The following is a 26,704-nucleotide window of genomic DNA, read 5'->3' as shown; positions in this document are numbered from 1 at the left end:
AATAGCGAATTCAAAAAGACATAGAACCTTCATAGCATTATTCATGTTTTTTTTTACAATCACTTTTGGTTAATTGATTGCATCCTTGCTAAATAAAAGTGTTGATTTCTTTTTTGAAGTGCAAAAATGCTCTCTGAAATACTTCATCTCTGTATTTCTTTGATAGATAGATAACAAATATTATATTATTATTATTATTAAAATATTATTTAGCCGATTTTTTTTTCGAAGAAACCTTTATGGGGATGACATGATCAATGATGACTATTATTTTATTGTATTACAAGTCTGTAAGAGATATTTGAGACCATTTAAGACCATTTTTGAGTTGGTTATTCACTAAAATAAATAATTTAAGTTGTTTAAAGGAGCTGAATACAGTAAATGGACTCTATATAAAGGTTGAAAATAAACCAATCTAGACTTGTTAAACAAATTATTTACAAAAACATATTACTGCAGTAAAATATTTGTAGTCTAGATAGAAATAGCATAAAAAGTCAATTGTTTGTGAGACAGATTTTGTCCAATAATAAACCCGAAACACACGTCGTTGTTGTCATGCGGTGAACTCAGCCAATTGTGTAATATCGGCGTTGTCATCGCAGCTCCTACAGTTGCTCTTCAGATGCTGCACTGGCTGAGCCTGCCGTCTGATCTCGGAGCGCTGTCGCAGTACTTTGATGCCACATGTTACAGTCACGTGGCATCGGCGCAGCATCAAGCCGGACTAAATGTCTAACCGTCAAGCACCGATTTAAGACAAATTTTAATCGATCCGTGCAGCGCTGACACACAGGCATTTGTAGCTCTGCCCTTTTTTGATAAAAAACATCTTATTTTAATTTAAAGCGACAGTCACTAAAATGCCACACTTAGGATCAAAGCCTAAAAGGGGCAGTTTCAAAGAGTTCTAAAACATTATTTGTGTAGTATATTAAGTTGAAGCTTCACATAAACACTTATTTTACATCTTGTGAAATAGGGGCATAATAGTTTCCCTTTTGGGCGAGGCAGTGGCACAGTAGGTAGTGCTGTCGCCTCACAGCAAGAATGTCGCTGGTTCGAACTTCAGCTCAGTTGGCGTTTCTGTGTGGAGTTTGCATGTTCTCCCTGCGTTCGCGAGGGTTTACTCTGGGTCCTCTGATTTCCCCCACAGTCCAAAGACATGCGGTATAGGTGAATTGGGTAGGCCAAATTGTCTGTAGTGTGTGTGTGTGTGGATGTTTCCCAGTGATGGGTTGCGGCTGAAAGGGTATCTGCTGCGTAAAAACGTGCTGGATAAGTTGGCGGTTCATTCCACTGTGGCAACCCCGGACTAATAAAGAGACTAACCCTGCAAGAAAATGAATGAACGAATAGTTCCCCTTTAATTTAATTTAAAATCAGTGTTAAGTTTAGTTAGATTTAGGGTCTGAAAGTGTATGAATTTATATAACATATTGAACACTTTTATCCTGAAGTATGAAGGAAAATATGATTGTTCCTGAAATGACCCCTTTAAAGATCTTGGAAGCAGACTTGGCTCTTTCCTCCAGGGAACGAGTTCCACCGCAGCCTCCCGAAAATGCCAGCACCACAAGCTTGTCACCGCACCCTGTCTGCCTAGATTAGTTCTCTTCCATGCTGTAGGCGAGCTTTGTGTATCCGCGTGTGCGTATCTCTGGCTGTCTTTCTGCGCTAGTAAAGCATAAAGTCACAGCCGGTCTCTATTTAGCGACTATACCTTACACCACACTTCTGATTGTAATGTGGATCTGGAGAATGTAGGTCACTGTGTGCCAGAAGGGAAAAATTTTCATAGATTTTAAAGTTGCACTTAGAAGATTAGATTTGATTTTTCTTTACAAATCTATTTTCAAACATGTCTCCCGAGGCACTGCGAGATTTCTTTAAGACTGAAGACAAAAACCCAGCTGCAAATTGCAAACTTGATGTAGTTTTATCTCGTTAAAATTCATCACGTCAACAAAAAGGTTAGCTGTCAGATATTTTTACACCTTTAAATCCTTCTTAAGTAAAAAAAAAGCAGATTTTAAATTAACATTTTTTTCTTATATCCGTGTAGAAATGTGATGTTATGACATTATATATTAAAACAATTGTAATGTTTTTGTGCTTCTGGGTATTATACATTTTAATTAATTTGGTATACACTATTTACAGCAAGAAGGTCACTGGTTCGAGTCCTGGCTGGGCCAGTTGGCATTTCTGTGTGGAGTTTGCATGGTCTATCCATTTTCGCTTGGGTTTCCTCCGGGTGCTCCGGTTACAGAGTGCAGGGACATTTGCTGTAGGTGAATTGGGTAAGCTAAATTGTTCGTAGTGTACTGTGTGTGTGTATGTCCTGGTCCTCCAGATGTGGGGTTGAGCGCTAACAACTCACCTCATTCCAACTAGATGTTACAAAACACCAATATGGTGCTACTATATATCAACTTCGATATAAATGGCCCTGGGAGTAAGTATACACTATTTATATGGGTATTTATGTTAAGTATGGCAACACTTTAGCTGTGGTGAAAAGTAGTTTGAGAAATTAACTGTATTAATTTTGAGATTTTCAAATGCAACACTAATTTTTCTTAAAATGATTTTGAGCTTAGTTTTTAAACAGATGATGTTGCTCTAGGCTTTAAGTTTAGTTTTTATCTCACAAGACTAATTTAAGCACAGCTCGCTTTGAACACTCTTGTAAAACTTTTTCTAACACTTCCTTAAGGAATATTTTAGGTTCAAGTGGTATTGTAAGGAATTAGATGCAAGCAGAGTATGGCTGTTTGTAAAGTATACAGCCCCATCTGCTTTTAAAAACTAAGCTTAGAATCGATTCAGAAGAGAATAGCGACGCAATTAGAAAAATGCAGAAAGTATTTATCAAACAGTTGTTTTTTTTTGCTACAACTCTAGTAACACTTCAAAAAAAATGTAATTTCCTCATTAAATAACCCACCTTCAGGTCATCCAACCAAATTATGTTTGTCTCTTTTCTTCAGTAGAGCATTAAAGCAGAAATTGTGGTCTTTGGTGATTCATAAAATGCTGATTCATAAAAAGTCAAAGGCTACTTGAGTAAACAAACAAACAAACAAACATATACAAGCAAAACAAATTAATACCTGTGTTTTTTTTTTACTATAATATTCTGTGCGAGCCACTTAGTGCAGATAACTATTTGCACACACTTTTTTTTTATCAGTTGAATTGAAACAAAAACTGTAATAAAAGAAAACAAATGTTAAAATCACACAACAAATTAATAATGCTAATTGAAATTAAACTGAATAATTAGTCCAAAATACACATCGAGTATGTGCTCAGTATGAGTTTCAGCTAAAGCAGGGGTCTCAAACTCGCGGCCCGCGGGCCATTTGCGGCCCTCAGTGCAATATTTTGTGGCCCGCGCCGACCGCTGTACACTGACAGAATCAGCGGAGCGGGGAGAGAGAGAGCTTCCAGCTCCGCTGATTCTATCCGTACACAGCGGTCACTGGCATTCCCCGCCCGCCGTGTAAACAAAGGAGCGGGGATGCCGGTGACGTCACCACGCACCCCGCCCCTTTGTTAGACGCTGTGACGGGCGGGAAGAACCAAGGTAAGCTGTTCCCGCCCCTGCCTGCCACTCAGCTACATCCTGCATCTTACAGGGCTCGAAATTGCGACCATTTTGGTCGCATATGCGCCCGAAAATTAATCTATGCGACCTCATAATATATTTGGGCGCATTAGTGCGACTGCTGATAATAGTTGTAGTGCGACCTGTCTTGATTTTTTGTAAAAACATGCTGAATCGCTCTTCACTGCCGCTATATTGGTTCATATTAGCTGTCAATCACTCAAGGTATTCCGCTGTCAGATGACAGGGAAGGAGCTTTTATGACCACGGTAAATGCAAACGGCAGAAGAGTAAAAACTTAAAGCACACAGGTTTGCAAACCCCACCTAAAATTGAGGTGCAGATGAGAGCGATTATGACACGTCACGTGGTGAATAATGATCCGCCAGCTGAGATCAATCGAGTACGCGCTTCATGGAGAAGGCGCCCGAATCTCCATGCGTTGCATTCACTGCGTGTTCAGCGCAAATGTCCGCTAAAAGTCAAATCTAATACTGTACATATCATCGCCAAAGAAGCTCGCCTTTACTAAATTTACACTGAAACTGCGTCTCATAACAAACAGCGGTATTCCGCCGGTGGTCATTGCAAGAATCTTGCGCTGCCTGCTCATAAATGGGGTCGGCTGACTCGCCAGCTTTTCCACTAACACAGAAACATGAAGATCAGCTCAGACTGAACCTTTAAATTGACACAAACTGAAACCAAAACTTCTAAAGAGTGATAGAAGTGAGACTTTACTTTCTTTCTTTTGTCTATTCTTTTTTGAGGTGTATATTATTTTTATTTTTTTATTTATTTACTGATGACTGCTTTGCAGCTTTCATCATTGAATTGAATGATTTATTATAATCTTTTGTTTGTTTTGGAGCAGAAATATTATTTATTAAATTGACATGCATATAAAAACAGCAGTACAAAATAAATATTTCTTACTGCAATGCTTCATTTTTGTTTGATGCAAACTATACAATTATTTTTCATAAAGTAACAGACTTTTTATAGCAGATAACCTACATTCATGCACATTCAAGGCAGTATCATAATGAGAAATGTAATTCATTTTTACTATTATTGTCATTTTCATCATCATTAATATTCTATAATTATTAGACATTCATTTTGGAATTATTGCACACAAATATCAATGTCTTCGCAGCATTAGTTAGATCGTTTTTTCTGGTTTTTGTCAGTCCTATTGACGTTGTTTTAAAATACAATAAATCCCTTAAAAAGCAATTTGCAGCGGTGCTCAATCATTTTTGGTGGATGCTCCTTAATTTTTTCTGATGCTCCTAAATTTATTTTGGTGCTCCTAAATATTTGAAGTTGGGAGCACCGGTGCTACCAAGTAAAAAAGTTAATTTCGAGCCCTGTCTTATATATATTATAGGTAGATACAGACTGGTACAGACTGATGTGACTGTAGTGGGGTGGGGGTGTTTTATTTATACATATATACGCCTTTTTTTTAGGCGAGGGAATGGAAGTTTTGAGTGACTTCCCCCACTTTTTTCCCTAGGACTAGGTCTTTTTGGGAGCACATATTTGTGTGAGAAGTTATTCTCCACCTTGAACTTCAATAAGTCAAAGTACAGGTCTAGACTTAATGATGATCATCTTCAAGCCATACTGAGGGTCTCAACTGCTTCCGCTCTAAAGCCAAATGTGGTTCAGATTTGTGAGAAGAAGCGCTGTCAAGTCTCTGGCAGCAAGAAGTAGGCAAAAGATGCCATGTTCAGAAGAACTGTTCATAATCTTCACTCAATGTTCTATTAATGTTCAGGACACTTCATGTTCAGAAGAAATAATTAAAACTGTTAATAATGGCATTTGAGGACTTTTTTTTGTGAAATCCCTTATGCGGCCCAGCCTCACCCAGACTTTGCCTCCTGCGGCCCCCAGGTAAATTGAGTTTGAGACCCCTGAGCTAAAGTATACAGTGCTCAACATAGAGTACACCCCATTTTGAAAAGGAATGTTTTTATCCATTTCTCATTGAATATAGGTAGTATAATTGGGCGCATTTGAGCAAAACAGATTTATTAAACAAATATATTTATTAAAATATCTTTTAATGACCGAACATCTTAATAAATAGAAAGATTATACATTTATTATAATAAAGTCTGCTGCAAGGTCCGTTGGAGTCAAAATGACATCTATTGAGGAACTGTATCAACAACGTTGTCTGTCTAGGGCAAACAGTATTTTAAGGGATCCAACCCACCCTAGCCATAGTCTGCTCACACTCATGCCATCAGGCAGGCGTTAAAGAAGCCTGAGGAGCAAATCAGTGCAGTTTCATGATAGTTTGTTTGTTGGTATCCGGGGGGTCTTAAAAATTCTTAAAATGTCTTAAATTTGAAACATTATAGGCCTTAAAAAGTCCTAAATTGACTGAAATTTAGTCTTGTAGGTCTTAAAATTTTTTAAACAGGTCTTAATTTTCCTCTGTTCAAGTAAAGCTATCGGGCCGGCATCCATCCAATCACCAACAATCCATTTTTATAAAATCAGGGAAAGAAAACTAAAAACAATTACACAATTCCTCATGATAATAACAGAGCAATATATCCCTTTACGTTATTTACATTCATAAAAAAAGTATTTACAGAGGTAAGCAGGAGTAGACAAAATTTTTAAATAGGCATGAAACTTAATGTTTTATAACAGAAATGCATTAGGTTGAATACAGTAGAAGTTAATCAATTTGGACAAAAGCCAACAAATATATATTTTTGATTATTTATGTATTTGCCTCCACAATAAATATACTTTTAACAATGTTAAACTTGTCATTTAAAAAAAAGAGAAAGTAATATTATGTTGAAAATAGTGTATACAACTAGCATTAAAGTATGTCGCTAAGAAATTACATTTGATTTTTTTTTTTTTTTGTGGCAAGCATTTTGTGGCAAAATCTATTGACCCAACTGGGCCATTAGGAATTATCATTAGTGTTTAGCCCTTTATAAGTCTAAAATTTCACTCATATGGGTCTTAAAAAGTCTTAAATTAGACCTGATGAAACCTGCAGAAACCCTGCCTGTCATTATAAGGCTTTTGATTAATATCGTATTTTAAATACTATTGATAGCTAGTATGTAATAATAAATTTATAAATTGTTAAACTAGCATAAATTGTTAATATTATAACTATTATAAATAAACTGTGCAATAGTTATTTAAGTATTAACTTTCCCTTCTGTGTTTTTTTATTAAATTATATTTTATATAACTATATTTATGAAATTCTAAAAGCTTATTTATTACGTTAGGTTTATATATATATATATATATATATATATATATATATATATATATATATATATTTTATGTTTGTGTTGGGTCTGATGCAACGTAATGTTTTGAATGACAAAAATAAAGGAAATTGAAACTGATTTAAATTGATGCTAAATATTGTACCCAAAATTTCACCCAAAATTGAAAACATTTATATTTACATATACATTGGGATGTACTAATTTTGGACCATTATCATTGGCTATTTTGTTAAATTAGCTTTAGATTTGGCTTCAAAACTGACTAATCTATGCACAAATATAATATTGTAAAGATTCCTATAGTAAATATTAATTTAAATGAAAGATTTGTAAGGGGTGTACTCATATTTGTTGAACACTCTATAGTATTCCGTTAAAGAAAAAGTCACCTATCTTGGATGGCCTGAGGATGAGTAAACTTACAGCAACTTTTCATTTTTGGGTGAACTATTCCTTTAAGCCAATGTCCTCTACGGAGACCGCTTTGGCCTATAAGCATCATGCCGATCAACATTTTATTTATCCCACTGATTCCCTGAGCTTACACTTTTGTGTTTGTGTCTCCGTATCGGTCTGACTCAGGGAAATCTCTTACCCTTGGCCACCCAGTGAGCCATTGGAATCCAATAATTGTAATTTTGCAATCGGGCCTTGCTGACTAGTGCATCAAGACGCAGGAGATAGAGGAGTCCCCATTGGCCAATTAATCCTTTTTAGCATGGTCTTAATCAATGGGACACTGTTTATCTGAACCAAATTTCCCCGGTAATTGAGCAGAGGATGGGTAATCAGATCTCACTAGGAGGTGATACCGCGATCTAATAGAAAGTTTGAGTGGGCTTTAAACAACCTGTGCATCAAGCTCTCGGTTTATACCTCCGCTGTTTCATGAACTCAAATACATGCCAGTCAGCAGATCGAGTCGCTTTCCTTTGGGAATGGAGAGACTGTACTCGGAGGATTTCTTTAAAGTACACCTTGCAGGTATTTTCATCTCCTCCGTAGACCTATAATAAGAAATAGGCCATTCTTACCGTTTTTACAGATGGGGCAGCACTGTTCTGGCTCGTACACTGGATTGACGCACTCTGGTACTGCACAGTCAGCGACCACACAGTGCACCTCGTTATTTGGCTCACAGCGACACCATTCACAGGGCGAAGGCTGGGGAGACAGAGAAATATGACTGTTAGAGGCTAGACATCAAAGTTAAGGTGCACCATTACGCTTATTCGGATATTACCTCTCATGCAGTGTGTAATGTAGCTGTTTGTGAATGTTGAAGGTCTGCACAGTTTTCAAGAACAAAGTGCACAGCTCAGCACACACACAAAAAAGTAATTTTGTTTTAAAGGAAGAACTGATTCTTAACTCTTAAAAAGAGTTATCACTAAAGCAAAATAATTTGCAATAAAAATGTGAGTTGTCACTAATAAAGTTAGTGAAATCTACTTTTAAATTAAACAAAGGATATCCAGCCAACCATTTTCTCAAGAGATATAAAGTTGATCTTTCTGAATCTTGTGTTTTTTGTGGAATAGATGTTGAGACTACTATGCACTTGGTTTTTGATTGCATGTACAGTTAAAGTCGGAAATATTAAACCCCTAAATTATTAGCCCCCTAGTTTATTTTTTCCCCCCAAATTCTGTTTAACGGGTTCACCTCCCGCCACTTACTTTAGTGTTCCTGGTCAAAATTGACCAGTTTCTTTTAACTCCTCTTAAATTAGTCAAAAAGCATCATTTAGCTGTGAACAATATCTCAAACTATTGTTAAAAATGAATTTATAGAATTAGATATAAAATACAAATAGGCACTCAAAATGTTTTCAAAAATGAACATGTAATGTCATGTAGGTAATCGAGTGGGAGGATGGGCACATATGCATGGAAAAGAGATGTGCACCCACAAAAGACATTGCTCAGTCAGAAATGTGTGTAAGTAAGTGAGTGAGTTGAGGTAGTGTGTATGTGGATGTTTGCTGTTTGATAATTGAATATAGTCTGGATAACCATTAATTTTCTACGGCAGTCACTTTAGACCAAGAACACCACAGGTGTAACATGGATGATTCAAACTCTCAAAATTGTTTCTCTTGAACTCTTCTACATGTTCAAGTGTATAGTGTGGAGGATAACATAAGGCCTTGAGGCAGTCAGATGTAAAACACAATATTTATGAGCGTTTTAGGTTGTAAATCAGTCAGATTTGACCTGAACACCACAGGAGAGATTTTTTTTCAACACTTTGCTAAACATAATAGTTTTAATAACTCATTCCTAATAACTGATTTATTTTATCTTTGTCATGATGACAGTAAATAATATTTTACTAGATATTTTTTCAAGATGCTTCTATACAGCTTAAAGTAGCATTTAAAGGCTTAAGGTTAGTTAGGTTAACTAGGCAGTTTAGAGTAATTAGGGAAGTTATTGTATAATGATGGTTTTGTAGACTATCAAAAAATATAGCTAACAATTTTGACCTTAAAATGGTATTTAAAAAAAAACTGAAAGCTGCTTTTATTCTAGCAGAAATAAAACAAATAAGAGTTTCTCTAGAAATTTCTGGTTTGATGTTGAATGTATATTTAATATACACTGAGAGGTCATAGAATTAATATATTAATATAATGAAAAGAGATGCCATAATTTAAGTAGATAAAAAAAAAAATATATATATATATATATATATATATATATATATAGATATATATAGATATATATCTTATATATCTTTTATATATATATATATATATATAAACTCTTAAAGGGCTATCAAGTCTTAAAGCAACCAGATCTTTAAATATACTCCAAAAACTAAACTCCACTTCTCTATGGTAATTATGTATACCCGCTCTTGTTCTTTATTTGTTTTTCTTCTCTTCTTCTTTCTTTTTGTTGTTTTACTTGCATGATTTATGCTAAAATGTGAATATCCTATTGTAAGATTTGTTATGCAATTGATTGGAAATATTTAGCAAATATAGTAAATAAATAATTAAGTAGAGTTTAGCAAGCATCAAGATTACTGTGGTATTGCATGTTTTTACATTTGTTAGATCAATTTTTAATGGGCAATTGCACAATTATGTTAGGGCAGTGGGTCCCAAAGTGAGGGTTGGGGATTTCCAAAAGTCAAATGCATGTTATTAAACTATTAAAAGTACCATATTTTATTCCACGGACGTGTGGTCAGGGGAGGCAGTGCCTCACCTTATCCTCACCAGCCATCATGAGATATATACTAATGATAAAATAAATATTTATCCACTTATCCGTGCTATAAATGCAATTTCTGTATGATTCAAACGATTTCAATTATTTTTATGATAAAAATAGCTGTATTTTGTGTATCTCCTGTTCAATTACAGTGTAGGAAACAAGCGGAGGCAGCACCGAGCTGGCTCACTTCAGATTGTGCTATCGCTTTCAAATTGGCTTGCGCGTGCGCCTTTTGCTTACTCAGTGTATGCTACCAATGTAATGCTTTATTAAAATGTTCTTATACATGGTAGACTTTTTATTATATATAGTATGGTTTCAGCCCAAAATTTTTCCAGAATTGGATTTTCAATCAAAAATAAATAATAATTTTTAAGGACAGGACAGGACAGAAGATAAGGCTATCATTTCAAAGTAATTCAAGTCATTTCAAGGTGCTAAGTGTGTCGCTTGTTATAGTTGTCTGTAACATATTGCTGAGTGTTTTTGGTGAAGCATATTTAATCATTAAACATTTTACATACTTCCTCATATGTACCTGTCAAATGTATAGAAATAATACTGTTATGACGAAGGAAACACAATCGGTAATTGGCAAATATATCAGGTGGATATTGATAAATCTGACTTTTGGCTTTGGAAGAGTCAGAGCCTCACTAGCCACAAACTGCACCGGAAGTCACTATTTTATCCATAACCCACAGAAGATAAAATAGTAGAAAATAATTACATTCGATTAACACCACAATAGTGTCAGATGCAGCAGATTGATTTTATAGCACCAGATTAAGCTTTCTGACACTGTGATGGCAATCAAATACATTAAAAACAAATACAGGCCACAACTGAACATTGACAATGATCTCTTAGTGACAGTCTCCAAAATTAAACCATAAATAGACTTGTGCTGAAAACATTGTGCCCACCAGCCCCTTTAGATGAGGTTTATATTAAAATAAACAAATAAGTAAATAACTATAAAAACTATATGATTGTTAGACTGTTGCACTTTTTTTGTGTTGTCAATATGATTGTGATTATATAGGCCTATTTTGTGTGCACCTTTTGTATATTCATAACCCTCTCCAAGAAATGTGGGGATCACGAGTCACTGGCATTGGCAGGCTGAAATATTTGGGAGCCCATGTATTGGGGAATATAAAACAAGTGAACAACAAAATGGCCATCCATTTCATCACAATGTGCTACTGAAGTTAGCCCAGATTAATATGTAATTAGTCCTACATCATAAGGGTATTATAAAATACATGACTTATGCTTATTATTGCATGTAGCACAAAAAAGTACATGAAATATTAAGACCCATAAACAGTGCCTTGTCAAAATATTGTTGACCCTTAAGCAATTCCAACTTTGCACTGTTTTTGCACGACAAATGTGAAAGCAAACACGTTAATATTCACTGCTGTATGGATATCCGTTATGTTTATGTACAAAATAAACCTTATTCACTGTCTACAAACCGGGATTGAAGTGTCTTTTTTTGTAATTGTACTGACACCAGCTGTGGTGATAAAGATCGTAAAATCGCTGTAATTCATGACAAACATACACTGTTTTATAAACGTTTTAAACTTGCAAAACTTATTCTTGATCCCATTTGATGATGATTGATAATCACAGAGTGCTGAACAGATCTTTTAATCCCAGTTGCTTTGTGCACGTCCTGTCTTGTTGATATGATTATACGCATAGAAACATGTAAATATATGGCTATCAATCAATTCAGTGGGCGGGGAAACTGCAATCCTACGTCACGTCAGCCTCAAAATGGGAGGGATTTGGATCCTATTTTAACATCAGGTTATGTAAAAGATGTATTGTCTTTATATCACCCCAATAAGACTGTGGGCCCAGTATACCTGCACACAGTTTTTTCCAAACAGCTTAAAAAAGATGATTTTCATCATAGGTGCCCTATAAGTTAACTTATCCTACAGAGTGGATTGAACATAAAACAATTAAGTTGTCCTGCTGCAAAAAAAAAAAAAAAAAAGCTCAAGAATGTTGTTGTTTCAGCTCATTTTAAATAAGTAGTTCAAAAAAACAGCAAACATATTTTTTTTTTGTGTGTGTATATTGTATTTTAAAAAATTGTATTAACATATTTTTACATTCTGCAAAGCCACGTTTCACGTTCACATTCAGCAGTGCCAGTTTGAAGTCAGTTGTTTAAGTGTGTACCATCTTCCCACTCAGTTCAGGTATGTTTTTAGTCCATTCGTTTTTGGCTTGCTGGATGATGAATCTTTGCAGTTGCTATGTTAATGTTTGATGGTGGGCAGTGTAAGATGAGCATTTTCCAAACAGCCTTAAAATTGCCTTTAAAATCTGAATCCGTAACATGTAAGGATGCCTGCATGTTCTTTGTTCTCCTAAAGGTCGTTTGTCCCCATTTGCGCCACGCTGTAGGCCAATCTTGTGCAGATTTGGATGACAAGTGGACCTTTCCACTATTCTCAGCTCTTGAACTGAAGTGATCGATAGGCTTTCTCTGACTTCTCTAACAGGTTTCCTTTAAGTTCGCACTGGGAGTTTTGAGGTACGACCTTTTCAAGGAAGTGTCTGGGTGGTTTGAAGTATCTCCCACATCCTGATAATTGAAGCAGGAGTGTCCACCGGGGCATTCAAACTCTCAGAGATCTTTTTTTTTACACTCTAATTATAATTTATGTGCTTATTTTAACTTCCACGGTGGCGTTTTTGGAATATTATTTAGTAGTTATTTTTGCAGCAGTACTTAAGAGTAATGGTTCCTTAACTGTGGGCTTTCTCTCTGTAGAGAGTGGAAGTTATTTTAATGATTCCCTTGTAGAAGCCAATTTTAAGGCAGCTTTGTCATTGTTATGAGGATTTTTCCATCTATGCAAATTTAGGACTGCAAATGTATATGCATATACAGCATATACATGTTTTTGCAAAACACAAGTGAATTTTGAGCTTCAGATGCTAAATATACACATTTCAGATACAGCATAATCAATTTTGGATTCTATATAAATGCAAAAGCCATGCATTAATCTGATGCAAATTGCACACATAAGTGAACAGCTCTTTTTCTACCTGACTTTCAGTTCTAATGATTGGGGATTTTACACAACCTCTGGGAGTTGGAAGAACATGTTTTTTTCATCAGTCTGTGTGGATTTCGAGACCTGTTTACAAAGTGCCGGGTTGATACAGTGCTTGTGAGGAAGAAGTGATGGATTGAATAGCATTTGTGAGGTTAGTTGCATAAATTTATTTATTTTTTTTTTTTTTTGAGGGACTTTGAAGTAATCAAGCTTGGTTAATATGTCTATCTATTTATTTTCTACAACTGTATCAGAGGTCGCCATAGCAGAATAAATCAATTAGTCTGACAACCCAAGTGGGAAACACCCATACAATGACCACACCTACTATGACCAATCTAGTTTATCCAGTTCACCTACTGTATGTCACATGTCTTTGGACTGTGGGGGAAACCAGAGTACATGTGGCGCTCCTTAACTTAACATACACTACCTTCAAAACGTTTTATTTCAAATTATTATTATATTTTTTCAATGTTATTTTGTTTAAATTGTTCAAAAGTGACAGTAAATACATTTTGTTTCAAACACAGTCATTAAAGAATTTTATTTCACTTCCTTTCTAACTTTTTATTCATCAAAACATCTTGAAAAAATATTTTCCTACAAAATTATTAAGAATTATTAAACAATTATTAAGTTATTATTTTCAACACTGATAATTAATAATTTCTTGAGTGCCAAATCAAAAGACTGAACTCTCGATGAAAGATCATGTGACATTAAAGAATGGAGTAATGGCTGATGAAATGTATAATTATATTCACGTAGAAAATATAGGAGAAATCATAATTTTTATTAATGATTTCCAGTATTACTGTTTTACTGTATCATTTTTGAGTTTTTTTTCTTTAAGGTGCTGTATGTAAGTTTTTGACTCTTCTAAAGCATAAAAGTACCATAATATGCTAGCATATATTTAAGAAACATGCTAAGTGAACATTCTTGTTCTGAAAAACAATGCTAAAGTCAGATATTCTGCTTTGAAAATGGGCATTACGTGCTGAAACGTCTGTCTTTGTTTTTGTCATTTAACCCGCCCATTGCCAGTTTAGCCAATTATATTTCAGCAACCCGGGTTGCCTTGGTGGAAAACAGTGTATTTGATTCATTCACTCATGAAGGATGTCAAAGTATGCATCTGCGACCGAAATGCAACATCTGGAGGACAGTAGCAGACTCCAAAATGAGACGCAGGTTAAGAGTTCCACTTGAGGTGGTTATCAATTGGCAAATAATATAAATATTATGAACATAAACGTCAGGTGAGCAGGTTACATTGTAACCCCTTGTCCAAACAACATGGTATGTAACTAGATTTGCAGTGATAAGCAATTTGGCTGTTTGCACCAGATGAAACGCCATAGAAATTTAAATACAGCCTTTCAAAAGCACAGAATATATGTGCACTTACTGCACTCCAACAGAATGGTAAGGTTCATAATGCAATTAATACATATTAAACCTCTTTAACATTATTAAATATACATACTGAATCACTGATATGTGTTGGCTTGCATCGAAGTTCTATTTTCAAAGGTTTATTTTATTTTCATGATCTGAGGTGTATTATCTGCTTTCAGTAGTATGGCAATAAATATCATGTAAAATAGCAATCAAACTCACATTATTAACATTTAACACTGAATAAAGCGCATGAGGTGTACATGAGGTGATCATTGTCAGTTTTCTGTTGTTTAGACAACTGCAAGAAATAGAAGCCGTTTCTATCAATTCGAGCTGTTGTTTATGACAAAAACTCCCTTTAATATGGTAAATCTTCCTTCTATTGCATGCTGTTGCTTTTATGTAGAACATGGTTTAAATCAGCCTTTAGGCTTGACAGTACTGCTATTGGTGTCGTCAATCTGGCAGCCTGCGTTTCATTTGTTTTGCACCAGGTGCAATACATAGTTTAACCACTGGGTGTCAAACTTGCATACTGCATTTTTAAGTAACAAACTTAAATGCCTCTTTTGCACAATATATTTTACAACATTGTTCTCTCTTATGTAAAAGTAGTTTTATAGTCTGTCCAGGTTATGTGTATAGTTTAAGTATTTATAGTATATGTGTAGTTAGCAGTTGGTATAGTTAGATTACTGCTCCCGTTTGTATAATGGTTTAAAATCACTCTTAAGTTCAGTGTTGTGTTTATACTTATGATTATGTTTATTCATTATGTAGCACCGTGGTCCTGCGAGACATAACATTTCATTCCATTGTATGTTCTCACATGTAGCGAAATGACAATATAGCTCGACTTTTTTGTTTGTTTAATAAATTCTCTTATTAAAACACCTTTTAAAGTCTCTGTGAGCAGTAAACATTTTTTTACTCTGACTTTACTCTAAAACTTTAGTTTTAATGATCATATATAGAACTGGCTATTAAGGAAAAACTTCTTTGGCTGAAAAGAAAAACAGCGATTCTAGTATCTGCAGCCTGTTTCATTTATTGTGTCATTGTATTCACAGAGCTGAAACTGGCCCAAGCATATGTCAGCGTGGAACAGGGTTGAAGGTCTCGGGTACAGACCTGCGCTGGCAGTGGGCATGCCCTTTAGTCTCTACACACTGTGACACTATAATAATCCTCTGTTCTCCATTGATAACAGCAGCTAGTCCACTGGGATAGAGTCTTGTGAACTTGCCCGTTCAAATCATTTGTAATTGTGCCATACTCCTCACAGGGCCAACACAAGGCAAAAAAGGGGGAACAGCAGGGGTACACAAGCATCTGGTTTTCAGATTAGTGTTCTCACTCAAAAACAGACTATAAACCTGAACCTTTAAAACAAAAAGCCACTTGTGGCTTAAATGAGCATTAAAAGATTTAAAGTACATGCAGTAATGCTGGAAAATTATCCATACAACGTATTCATTTCATACATTCATATTATGTTGCTGCAAAGACTCTTAATGTAAAGCCTTTACTCAAGACTATCTACTTATAGTATATTATTCTCCAACAGGCCTCCAACTAAAATGCAAGCAAACTGAAAAGAACAAGCAGAGTTATTTCATAAAAGGAGAAAAAAATCATTTGAAAGAGATTTGCTGGTCTTGCTTAGCTAGTTTCTTTGCCTGGCAAAAGCTGGTGTTCAAATAGTTTGATAGATGCTAGAAATCTGTTCATACAAATTCAATAGTGTATAGATGAATGAGGCTACACTCATAAAGCTGCTTTTCAAATCAGGCCATTTTTCTTATGGTCATTGCTGCAAATTTATGTAACATTTATGTAACCAACTTGAAAGTAAATGAAAAGAAAGTCCCTTTAAGGCAGTGGTTCCCATATCTACGCCCTGCACAATTTGTATGTCTCTCTTATTTGATGCACAAGGATCAGTTCATGGATCTCTGTTAATGAGCTGATGATCTGAATCAGGTGTGTTAAGTAAGAAAGACATAAGCTGCGACCCAAATGGCACACCATGCACTGCATTTATGCTAAGTACGTATGCACTTACACACTCAACAGCATAGTATATGTACAGTTGAAGTCAGAATTATTACCCCCCTTTTGAATTATTATTTTTAAAAAATATTTCCCAAATGATGTTCAACAGAGCAAGACAAATTTCACAGTATGTCTGATAAAATTTTTTACTTCTAGAAAAGGCCTAATTATTTGATTTTGCCTAGAATAAAAGCAGTTTTTACATTTTTTAAAACCATTTTAAGGTCAAAATTATTAGCCCCTTTAAGCTATATATTTTTTCGATAGTTTACAAAACAAACCATCATTATACAATAACTTGACTAATTACCCTACCTAATTAACATAGTTAAGCCTTTAAATGTCACTTTAAGATGTATAGAAGTGTCTTGAAAAATATCTAGTAAAATATTATGTACTGTGATCATGGCAAAGATAAAAACAAATCAGTTATTAAAAATGAGTTATTAAAACTATTTTGTTTAGAAATGTGTTGAAAAAAATCCTCTCTCCGTTAAACAGAAATTGGGGAAAAAATAATAATTCAGGGGGTTAATAATTCTGACTTCAACTGTATGTAGCGTCATTCCAAATGGAACACTAACTTGTTTTTTTTTTTTTGCTAAACAAAAATTTAAACTGTTTCCCTGATGACGTTTGACAATTACCAAATTAGCTAAATAAATGGCCAAACTACCACATAATACCTGCTATGAGTATAACGACATTCACCATCGGGAGGTGCTATAATCACTCTTGTTGGAGAATTTTGCTTTCTCAATTAAAAATAAATAAAGTAATCCAACATCTGAAAGCTCTGCCACTTCCGTTACTTGAGCAAAGCAGCGGGTGTTCAGTGCGTGTCCAACAGTACACATTTCTTTTTACCAGTTGAATAAGTGCATCATCCATGTATTTAAATTGCACTTATTCTTTTTTAGAATTTCAGTGTGAATGCACTACTTACATTGTTATACAACAAAATGACATTGTATAGTGCATAAGAACGCAATTTGAGGTGCACATGTACAAAATGTGCAGGGCAGGGGCAGGAGGACAGGAATTGAGAACCACGGCTTTAAGACAAGTCATTAACCCTGCGACCATTTTGAAACATCTCTCATGCATTGTAAGTTTGTGGGTGTTTAAGTGGTGGTCGTCATGTGATTTGCATTTGAATGGCATAGGCAGGATATTTAACATAATGAGGTCAGAAGGGAAACAATTTACCTCACGTTCAATTCATACAGATTACAAACCCAAAGGACACTTGGTTAGTTTAAAAGTTGAGATTTTAAGCTTTATGGAGATGTATTTCTCATGTGTGGCGATTGTATTTGCTAAGATTATAGTGCAGGGGTCATCAAACTTGGTCTTGGAGGGCCATGTCCTGCAGAGTTTAGCCCCAGCTTGCCTCAACACACCAGTATTGAGGTTTCAAGTATACCTAATAAGACCTTGACTAGCTTGTTCAGGTGTGTTTCTTAAGGATTGGTACAAAACTCGGTGACCCCTGTTCTAGCACATTTGCTGACTCCAGAGGGTTCATAACAGTGAAGCTGTAGAAACTGTCATAAACACTCATGTCTGGATCTAGCACCTCCCCTATAGAATCATCAGCCTATAGGTGCCTATAGCTCAATTATTGGCACCTTTACTAGAAGGAAGGGCTTTCTTTGTGAGAGCAGCCATATTGACCATTACATTTTCCCCTTAGAAAACTATACGAGTGACATGAATTGAGTTGTTTGAGACTTCACGCACACACATTCTGAGTGGAATGGCTGGATTTTTCTTCTGGTATTTTTTCTGGCTCAACCTTTAGGCTAAAAAGTTGATATGTGCATAAAAACTAACCAAGCTTAACACACTTTAAAAACAAAGTCAAGCTTAATTTAAATCTACAGTAATACTAACTGTTGTCTACATTCGCTTTTGTAGCCACTGGATATAACAGTGTACAAATAATTTAAGAAATCATTTGTTAATTGCCTCCATTCTCAAACAGATTACTGACTCACAGTTTTTACTTAGCAACAATTACTATTACACTAATTATTCAAAATGCTTCTATTCCATTCACTTCAGAGACCATTAGTGTACTGCTTCCAAGGTAACAGGCAATTCATTTTGATGTGTGACCAAAAGTGGTTTAATTTATCTTTTCCCTGGTTTCTTATTAACATGCAAACCACAGTGAGAATATCCTGCTCATGGTGAGAAGGTGAATATGACATACTGTAATGTATTACAGCTTGCTGGTTTTATAAGGCTTTATTTAAATATAACATTTAACATATATCCAATATTGATGGTATGAAATTATACATATTGATGCAGGATATTTATGATATTATTGTATGTATTATCATATATTATTCATAATACCATTCGACATGTTAATGGACGATACAAAAAAAACTTAATTCAGTTGTTAGGCAAGTGAGGCCAAAAAACATCCACAAAAAAGACATTACAGTATCCCACATGAATAAACATGCAGTCTGATCTGAATCCGACATTTGTAAAAGTAAGTCATGACTTCTTCTGACTTTGTACTTCTTATCTTATATGCAATAATGATCTCAAATACAGCAATTTAACTGGTTATCATTCTTGCTAATGTAAAACTGGTGTATATACTGTACCACTGGAAACCCCCTCAGAAAAAAATAGTCATAACATTGAAAATATTGTACTGTAGCACTTAAAGGTTTAGTTCACCCAAAAGTGAATATTCTGTTATTAATTATTCACTTTTATGTCGGTTTAAACCCCTGAGACCCTGAAAGCAAGCTTATCCTCCATAACCAGCAACAGTCTGAGACGTTCAAAGTCCTGAAAAGGAACCAAAAAGGTTGTGAAAACATTCCATGAGACTTCAGTGGTTCAACAGTAATTATGTGTCTCTACAAAAGCGCTTTTACATGGTAAAAAAGAACATCTTCTGCATCAGGTCAGGGCATTAACAAACAAAGTTGTTTTTACAGATTATTGGTGCACAAAAGTGTTCTTGGAGCTTCGTATGATTGCAGTTGAACCAGTGAAGTCACATTTGATGTTATGTTTTTGGTTGAGAGAGCTATGGAGGATGAGAGAGCTCCTGGATTTCATCTAAAATATCTTGATTTGAGTTCTGAAGGGTGGCACTGTGGCTCAGTGGTTTGAAGGTTGCTGGTTCGAGTCCTGGCTGTGCCAGTTAGCATTTCTGTGTGGAGTTCTCTCTGTGTTGGGGTAGATTTCCTCCGGGCAGTATTGCCAGATATAGCTGACTTTTTCCAGCCCAAAAGCTGTCTAATACCCCCTAAAACGCACAAAAAAAATCCCAGTATATTAGATTATTATTTTATTTATTTTAAGTTTATTTAAGTCGTTAACCTAGTTACTTTAACTGTCAGAATTTTTAACCATACAGCAAGCAACACCAGCAATCACAGAACCACAACATAACCAAAACACTGCCCCCCCCCTCACACACACACAGCATTTAATGTTTTTTTACTTTCGAATACACTTGTCTTATTTGGCATTTTAACTTCTTTTGAACTTAATTAGACACCGCTTGTCAGTCAGCTAAGGCTTCCATGTTTGTTCTTGCTGTCAAATGTGAAAAAAAAAAATGGAGTTTAACTGGAGGTGCTGCATGATGCGCGTGCTCGGAAAGGGTCATATTTGTCTAAGGAATTTCCTTTCCTTCCTTATGCACTCGCCACTACTAAGTGAATTGAGTAGGAGCAGACTATTATGTTTTGGTGAACAAGTTGAATTAAAAATTTTTGTTTCAAATCTGCCCAAATTTTGTCTATCCGCTTATGCTATTTTTTTTTACCTGAACAATCAAATTCAAAACCGCCCAATTAGGTGGGAAACCTCCAAATCTGGCAACACTGCCTTCAGGTGCTCTAGTTTCCCCCCAGAGTCCAAAGCTTGCCCCAAAACATGCACTATAGGTGATTTGGGTAAGCCACATTTTCCAGTGTTTAAGAGTGTGTGAATGAGTGTGTATGGGTGTTTCCCTCTACTGGGTTGTGCCTAAAATGGCATTCGCTGCGTAAAACATTTACCGGAATAGTTGGCGGTTCATTCCGTTGTGGCGACCTCTGAAATAGAGACTAAGCTGAAGGAAAATGAATGAATGAATGAATGAATGAGTTCTGAAGATGAATGAAGGTCTCAGGGGATTGAAATGACATGATGGTTGAGTAATTAATAATATCATTTTTCTTTTTTGGGTGAACTAACCCTTTAAGGGCTGCAAGTTATCCCCAAAATGAAGCATTTTGGTGTCTCACACCATCTCTGTCCCCAGCATTAAAATGCTTCATCAGGGCTATAAAAGAGCACTTTTGCAAAGGCTCATCATCGTTAATTTAAGGACTGACAGCACACAAGAGCAGCTCTTGAATCTTAGATGATCTTAAAACAATGCTAAGCTCAGGCTGAAAAAGTCATTGTCCGCTGGAGTAGAAAAAGACTGGCGTTCCTCTTTCTCTGCGGCGTGACGGGATTAAATCATCAGTCTTAAACTGAATCACACAGCATCGACGAATCTAAATGTAACTGGTCAGGTGTAAAATGAGCTAAACCATCCTAATACCAGAGGCGTTTCCTCCCAAATGAAATCTTTTTAATCACATGAGCCGTGAAGTAATCAGAGCAGTCGGACAACAGAACGAAAATGTCATCGACGTTCTTTTACACGTGTAACTCTGCGCGGTTACTGAATATTGTGCTCTTACAGTCATCAGCCTTTCAGCAAATGTGCTCATCGAGAGATCACTACCAGCAGAATGTCAGATACATCCTTCAGCTCTCTCTCTCTTTGGTCCTGCAGTATATACTGTCTGGATATTGTTCATATTTACACAGGAGTATAGTGACTGCTTCAAGAATACATGTGAAGCATGACTTCTCATACTTTAAGGCACTCATAGGGCTCTATTTTGACGGTCCATGCGCAGAGCGCAAAACGCAGGGCGCAAACGCTTTCAGGGCGTGTCAGGACGCGTTTTTGCTAATTTAAGGACAGGAAAATCTGCCTTGCGCCATGGCGCATGGTCTAAAAGTGTTGAGTTTATTTTCTTAATGAGTTATAGGTGTGTTTTGAGAATAAACCAATTAGAGTCTCATCTCCCATTCCCTTTAAGAGCCAGCTGCGTCGCGCCAAGAGCGCATTCGCTATTTACAGGACGCAAAGTAAGTCTAATTGGAAAAATTAGCATTTCACAAGCAAACAGTTAACAGTTTTTTTTACAGAAAACTGTAAAACAGAGCATCTACTGCGTGAGAATGAGAGATAATGGAACTACTTTCACATTCGCTCTTGGAAAGGGAAACCTTTACGCACAGACATCAATTAGTCTATAAATAAATACTTTTGTTTGTTAAGCGCAAATATTCATTTCAAAACTATTTCTAAATTCAGTTCTAATTTCCAGCAAACTAATAAATTAATAATAATAACAAAATGTGCTCAAAAACCTGAGTTATATCCTTAAACAGATGCTGTGCCCCATATGGTCTAAAACCTGACAGGTGGGCAAATCTAAGCTTGTTTTTAATAAAACAAATATACATATGGATATAATAAATAATACTGCTAATAATAACATTATACAAAAGCAAATTGTTATGAATTGAACTGAAAAAGCCTCCCGAGATGAAGAAGACATAAAAGCAGTGGTTTTTCATATTTATGTAGGCTAGAAAATAGTATATTTTGTAATATTGTAATCCTTTATATTTATATCCTATATCTATTCTTATTATATCCTTTATATATCCTTAATAGTTAAATTTTTTTCATATGTAAAGATATTTGCCTATTGATCTCTTGTGCGTATTAAGCAGTGCGTAAGCGAGGCGCAACTCTGCGCCGGAGTTTAGTCTGGGTTAGTTTTGGTCTAATGAAAAATCTATTATAGTTTCTCAAAATAGCAACTCGCCAGCGGTCCGCCTCAGAACGCCTTCCTTGTAGACCAGAACGCCTATGGGCGCACAAATGAGCGCTAATGCATTTGCTATTTAAACAGCAACGCCTCAAAACGACTCTTGCCCCAAGCTGAAACTACCAAAAGACTATTGCGCCACGCCTTGCGCCACACTGCGCCGGGTGTATGATAGGGCCCATAGTGTGTCTGTGTTACCTTTGTTTTGAAACAGTTTTGTCAGTGAAATGTAGCAAAACATGAACACTTGAATACAAAATTATTAGCCCTCCTGGAAGGTTTTACTTTTTTTTTTTTTTTTGAATGTAGGTGATGGTTAAAGGACATATTTATTCCAATACTGTATATTTTAAACATAATAGTTTTAATAACCCATTTCTAATAAGTTATTTATTTTGTCATTGCCATGATAACAGTACATAACACTTTAGTTATTTGCAATTTAGTGGCTTAACTAGGTTAATTTGGTTAATTAGGCCAGTCATTGGACACCAGTGGTTTGTTCTGTATCCAGTTGAAAAAAAAATATAATAAAATTCACATTGAATCCTTTAAAGAGCCCCTATTATGGGTTTTTGAAAATGAGCTTCCATGCAGTGTGTAACACAGCACTAAGTGAATAAAAGCATCCAGTTGAGGTTTAAATCTGAAAGTGCATCGTGTTTAAATCTATTGATTCTTAAATGAACTAGTCGACTGAAGGGCGTCACACAACGAATGCGCTGCTCGGTGCTGCAACATGACGCGCACATGACAGTTGAAAGTATCGCACACCAGACACATTTGGATGCAATGAAACTAATCAGATGGTGCTCTGTGGTGCGGCAGAAATATAAACAGTCCTGTTTTGGCTGGGCGCCGGTGTGTGTACCCTGATAGAAACCTTATGTTTAGAATCTATGTTTAGAAACCTTCTATGTTTAGAATTCAAAACTGCATGGTGCTGCGTGGCGATGTGCGTCGCCTAGTGGCACTTCTTGTGTGTGAACCCCTACAGAGTCCAATGAATGAATGAATGGAGTTGGGTTCGGATCTTTTGATTGAACACATCTATACGGTACATCACCAAATATGTAGTACCGCATCTGGTAAAGAGTAAACACGCTTTTCCTTCAGACACTAGCATGAGCACAGGGGATCACAGGATTAATCATGATGCGTAGATGACAAACACAGACAGATGGAGATTCGGCTGTGGGGAATAAAGGGTTAAAGTGTATTTTCACAACAATACTTCAGAATAGCCAACCTATAGTGCTGTGTTTGTTTCTGTCATTATTCTGTTTGATACGATAACCTACCCTGCAAAGCAAGATTCGTTTGCAGGAAGGAAAGAGCAGCAGAGACTGTTATGTATAGAACTTTGTCAGACTTTGACAAGGACTTTGTCAATATCTGTGGCAGTTCATTTGGACCAGTTTCTTCCTCCCGTTCATAACATGTAAGTGTCATTTAAATTGTTGCCTTGTTTTGTGTAGTCTGCAAAATATTTATTTAATTGTGTGTCACAATTAAATGTAATTATTTTGTGACAATTAAATGTCACAAAAGTTGAAATGGCCCCACGCGGCTTGTAATCACGTATCTATTATAGATCAGTGCTTGTATTGTATCTCTCAGGTCAAATCTTTATGGGGCTATTCACTAATCTAAATAAATAAATTCAAATTCAAAAATGCAAGTTTAAATGAAAAAAAAAAATATATATATACATTGGTTTGTTTTTTTGACATGTTCAAATAAGATTTTTTTCCCCTTATTCACTAAAGCACAGGTGTCAAAGCAGTTCCTAGAGGGCCACAGCTCTGCACAGTTTAGTTCCAACCATAATTAAACACACCTACTCAAACTAATTGAATCCTTCAGGCATGTTTGAAACCTGCAGGTAAGTGTGTTTAATTAGGTTTGGAACTAAACTGTGCAGAGCTGCGGCCCTCCAGGAATTGAATTTGACACACTTGCACTAAAACAGTGTGCCTCAAATACACAGTTTGTGACTGGTCAATTAGTCGTACATGAACAATATTTTTATTAGCGTTGCAACAACAACAAAACCTGATTAAACAAAGAAATTTTTCTTACAAAATAATAATCTCAAGTTTTTAAATCGTTTTGAGTTGTCCATGCATGACAATTTACATGCCTTTTTAGTTTGCTAGTCTAAGGAATTGTATATATATTATATATAAGGAATTAATTCACCTGCAAATCAAATGTCAGTAGATTTTAATCTAGAATATTTTAACATGATTTTCCCCATGCCTATCCTTTTATATTTCAATTGTGTGTGTGTATGTATATATATATATATATATATATATATATATATATATATATATATATATATATATATATATATATATATATATATATATATATATTTCTGTTTATTTCACCCCAAATGTGCTGTAACAATGATTTTACAGTGACCATGTGTGTGAAATTTATTATTGAGCAAAAAACAAACCTACAGTATTACATGGCTTATCAAAATGTATAAGACAATGCGAAAGTCATAAAATGTTTTTATCCTTATTGACCTTTAACACGGTAACATTTATTTATTGATAATTGTTTATTTTGTGTCCACACAGATGGAAACACCTTGGAGATATTCCAGCTATGTTTTTGGGACATCATAAGGGTAAGTAAATACCTGTAGTTTTGTTAGTTTTAAATATTTTGTTGTTGAAAAAGGCATTTAGGCATTCAGTTGTTTAGGCATTTGATTGTAAACAGTTATTTTCATTAATAAAATTGAGGGCAGAGAAGTTAACAGAACATAAATGGAAATATGGAAAAGTAAGTACAACGAATGAAATAAATAAAACAACATTGGTATTTGAAAATGGAACAAAAATGACAGAATTGTGTGTGCATGCTGGCTGTAATGTGCCAAAAGCAATTAAACTCACAAATGTTGCAACAGAGGGCTCAGAAACACTGAGCTTGAGTCATCAGATCCTCATGAGTTTCAGCACAGATGTTGAGCCACATCGTTCTGACAGCATTCTGGAAAATGCAGTTTCCAGACATCAGTGTGACCACAAGGCTCATGCAAAAGTGCCTTCAGAAAATGTTAAAGATCACAGCGGGTTGCGACAGTTGAATTCTATGTGACTGTTAAAATAACACCTGGATGTGAGGGGATGGAGGGAAAATGAAGATAACCACTAACTCCTGCTTGCAGCATTTGGAATAAAAGTTTAAGCTTGTTGAAACCATTTCATAGTTCCAGTTTCCACTGGCCTACTTGTTAGCTTTTAATCAGTGTTTTAAATTAAAACCATGCTGTTCCTCAGGCAGGAAAATCAATTTAAGCAATTCATTTCAGGTGCTTAATATAGTCGTTTCCTCTCGCAGGTGTCAGAGTTTGAGAGTACAGTCACTAATTACTGCTCACTGTAGTGTGTGCAGATGAAAGGGCAACTTATTTTGCGTTATGTTTCTGAGCTTTAAACTGATTCTTCCATCGCTCCTAATAAAGTTGCAGTCTCTTGACGGTGATAGGTGCTGCCTTGGTTTTGATGGAATTTAAATTGCCGTTTCCTTGTTGAATATTCAGCACAAAATAAATGCACTGCCGTCTGTTCTGGAATGGCAAACAATCTGACGCAGTGTTCTTTTGTTGAGGAGTTCAGTGATACTTGTGACAAGACATTTCAAAACCTTGAGGAATGGAAAGTGTTAGCTGATTCATTTACAACACTATTTTTCTCTGCATGATTGAGGATTCAGCAGGAAAAATGCTAATAAAGTGCTTGGATATGAGACCCTGTGACAGGATATGCTTAATTTTGAATATATCAATTATTTTTCTCAATTATTTGCTTTCTTTTTAATTTGATGGTTATTTTAACAGTGCTTTAGATCTTAGGTCTCAAATTCGATTCCTGGAGGGCCGCAGCTCTGCACAGTTTTGCTCCAACTCTAATCAAACATAGCCGATCCAGATAATTAAGGTGTTCAAGACTACTAGAGACTATTAAGCAGGTGTGGGTGGGCGGTGGTTGGAGCTAAGCTGTGCAAAGCTGTGGTCCTCCAGGAATTACGATTGAGACCATTGCTTTAGATGGTTTTTTTAATTTTA

The 26,704-nt window shown here is 35.6% G+C and overlaps 1 protein-coding gene across 2 annotated transcripts in view; it reads right to left on the bottom strand.

Moving 5' to 3' along the window:
- The window catches only part of vwc2l (von Willebrand factor C domain containing 2 like), a 71,609-nt gene that overhangs the window by 23,707 nt on the left and 21,198 nt on the right, over positions 1–26,704 (bottom strand). For both annotated transcript variants that reach the window (XM_073911470.1, NM_001128564.1), the window contains one exon: positions 7,938–8,067. In XM_073911470.1, coding sequence (XP_073767571.1) covers positions 7,938–8,067 — 130 coding nt within the window. The remainder of the gene's footprint in view (positions 1–7,937; positions 8,068–26,704) is intronic.

Source organism: Danio rerio, chromosome 9 (assembly GCF_049306965.1).
Source record: "Danio rerio strain Tuebingen ecotype United States chromosome 9, GRCz12tu, whole genome shotgun sequence".
NCBI classification, from domain to species: Eukaryota; Metazoa; Chordata; class Actinopteri; order Cypriniformes; family Danionidae; genus Danio; species Danio rerio.
The sequence above is the reverse complement of the archived record's forward strand: the minus strand, read 5'-3'. Positions and strand labels throughout refer to the sequence as shown.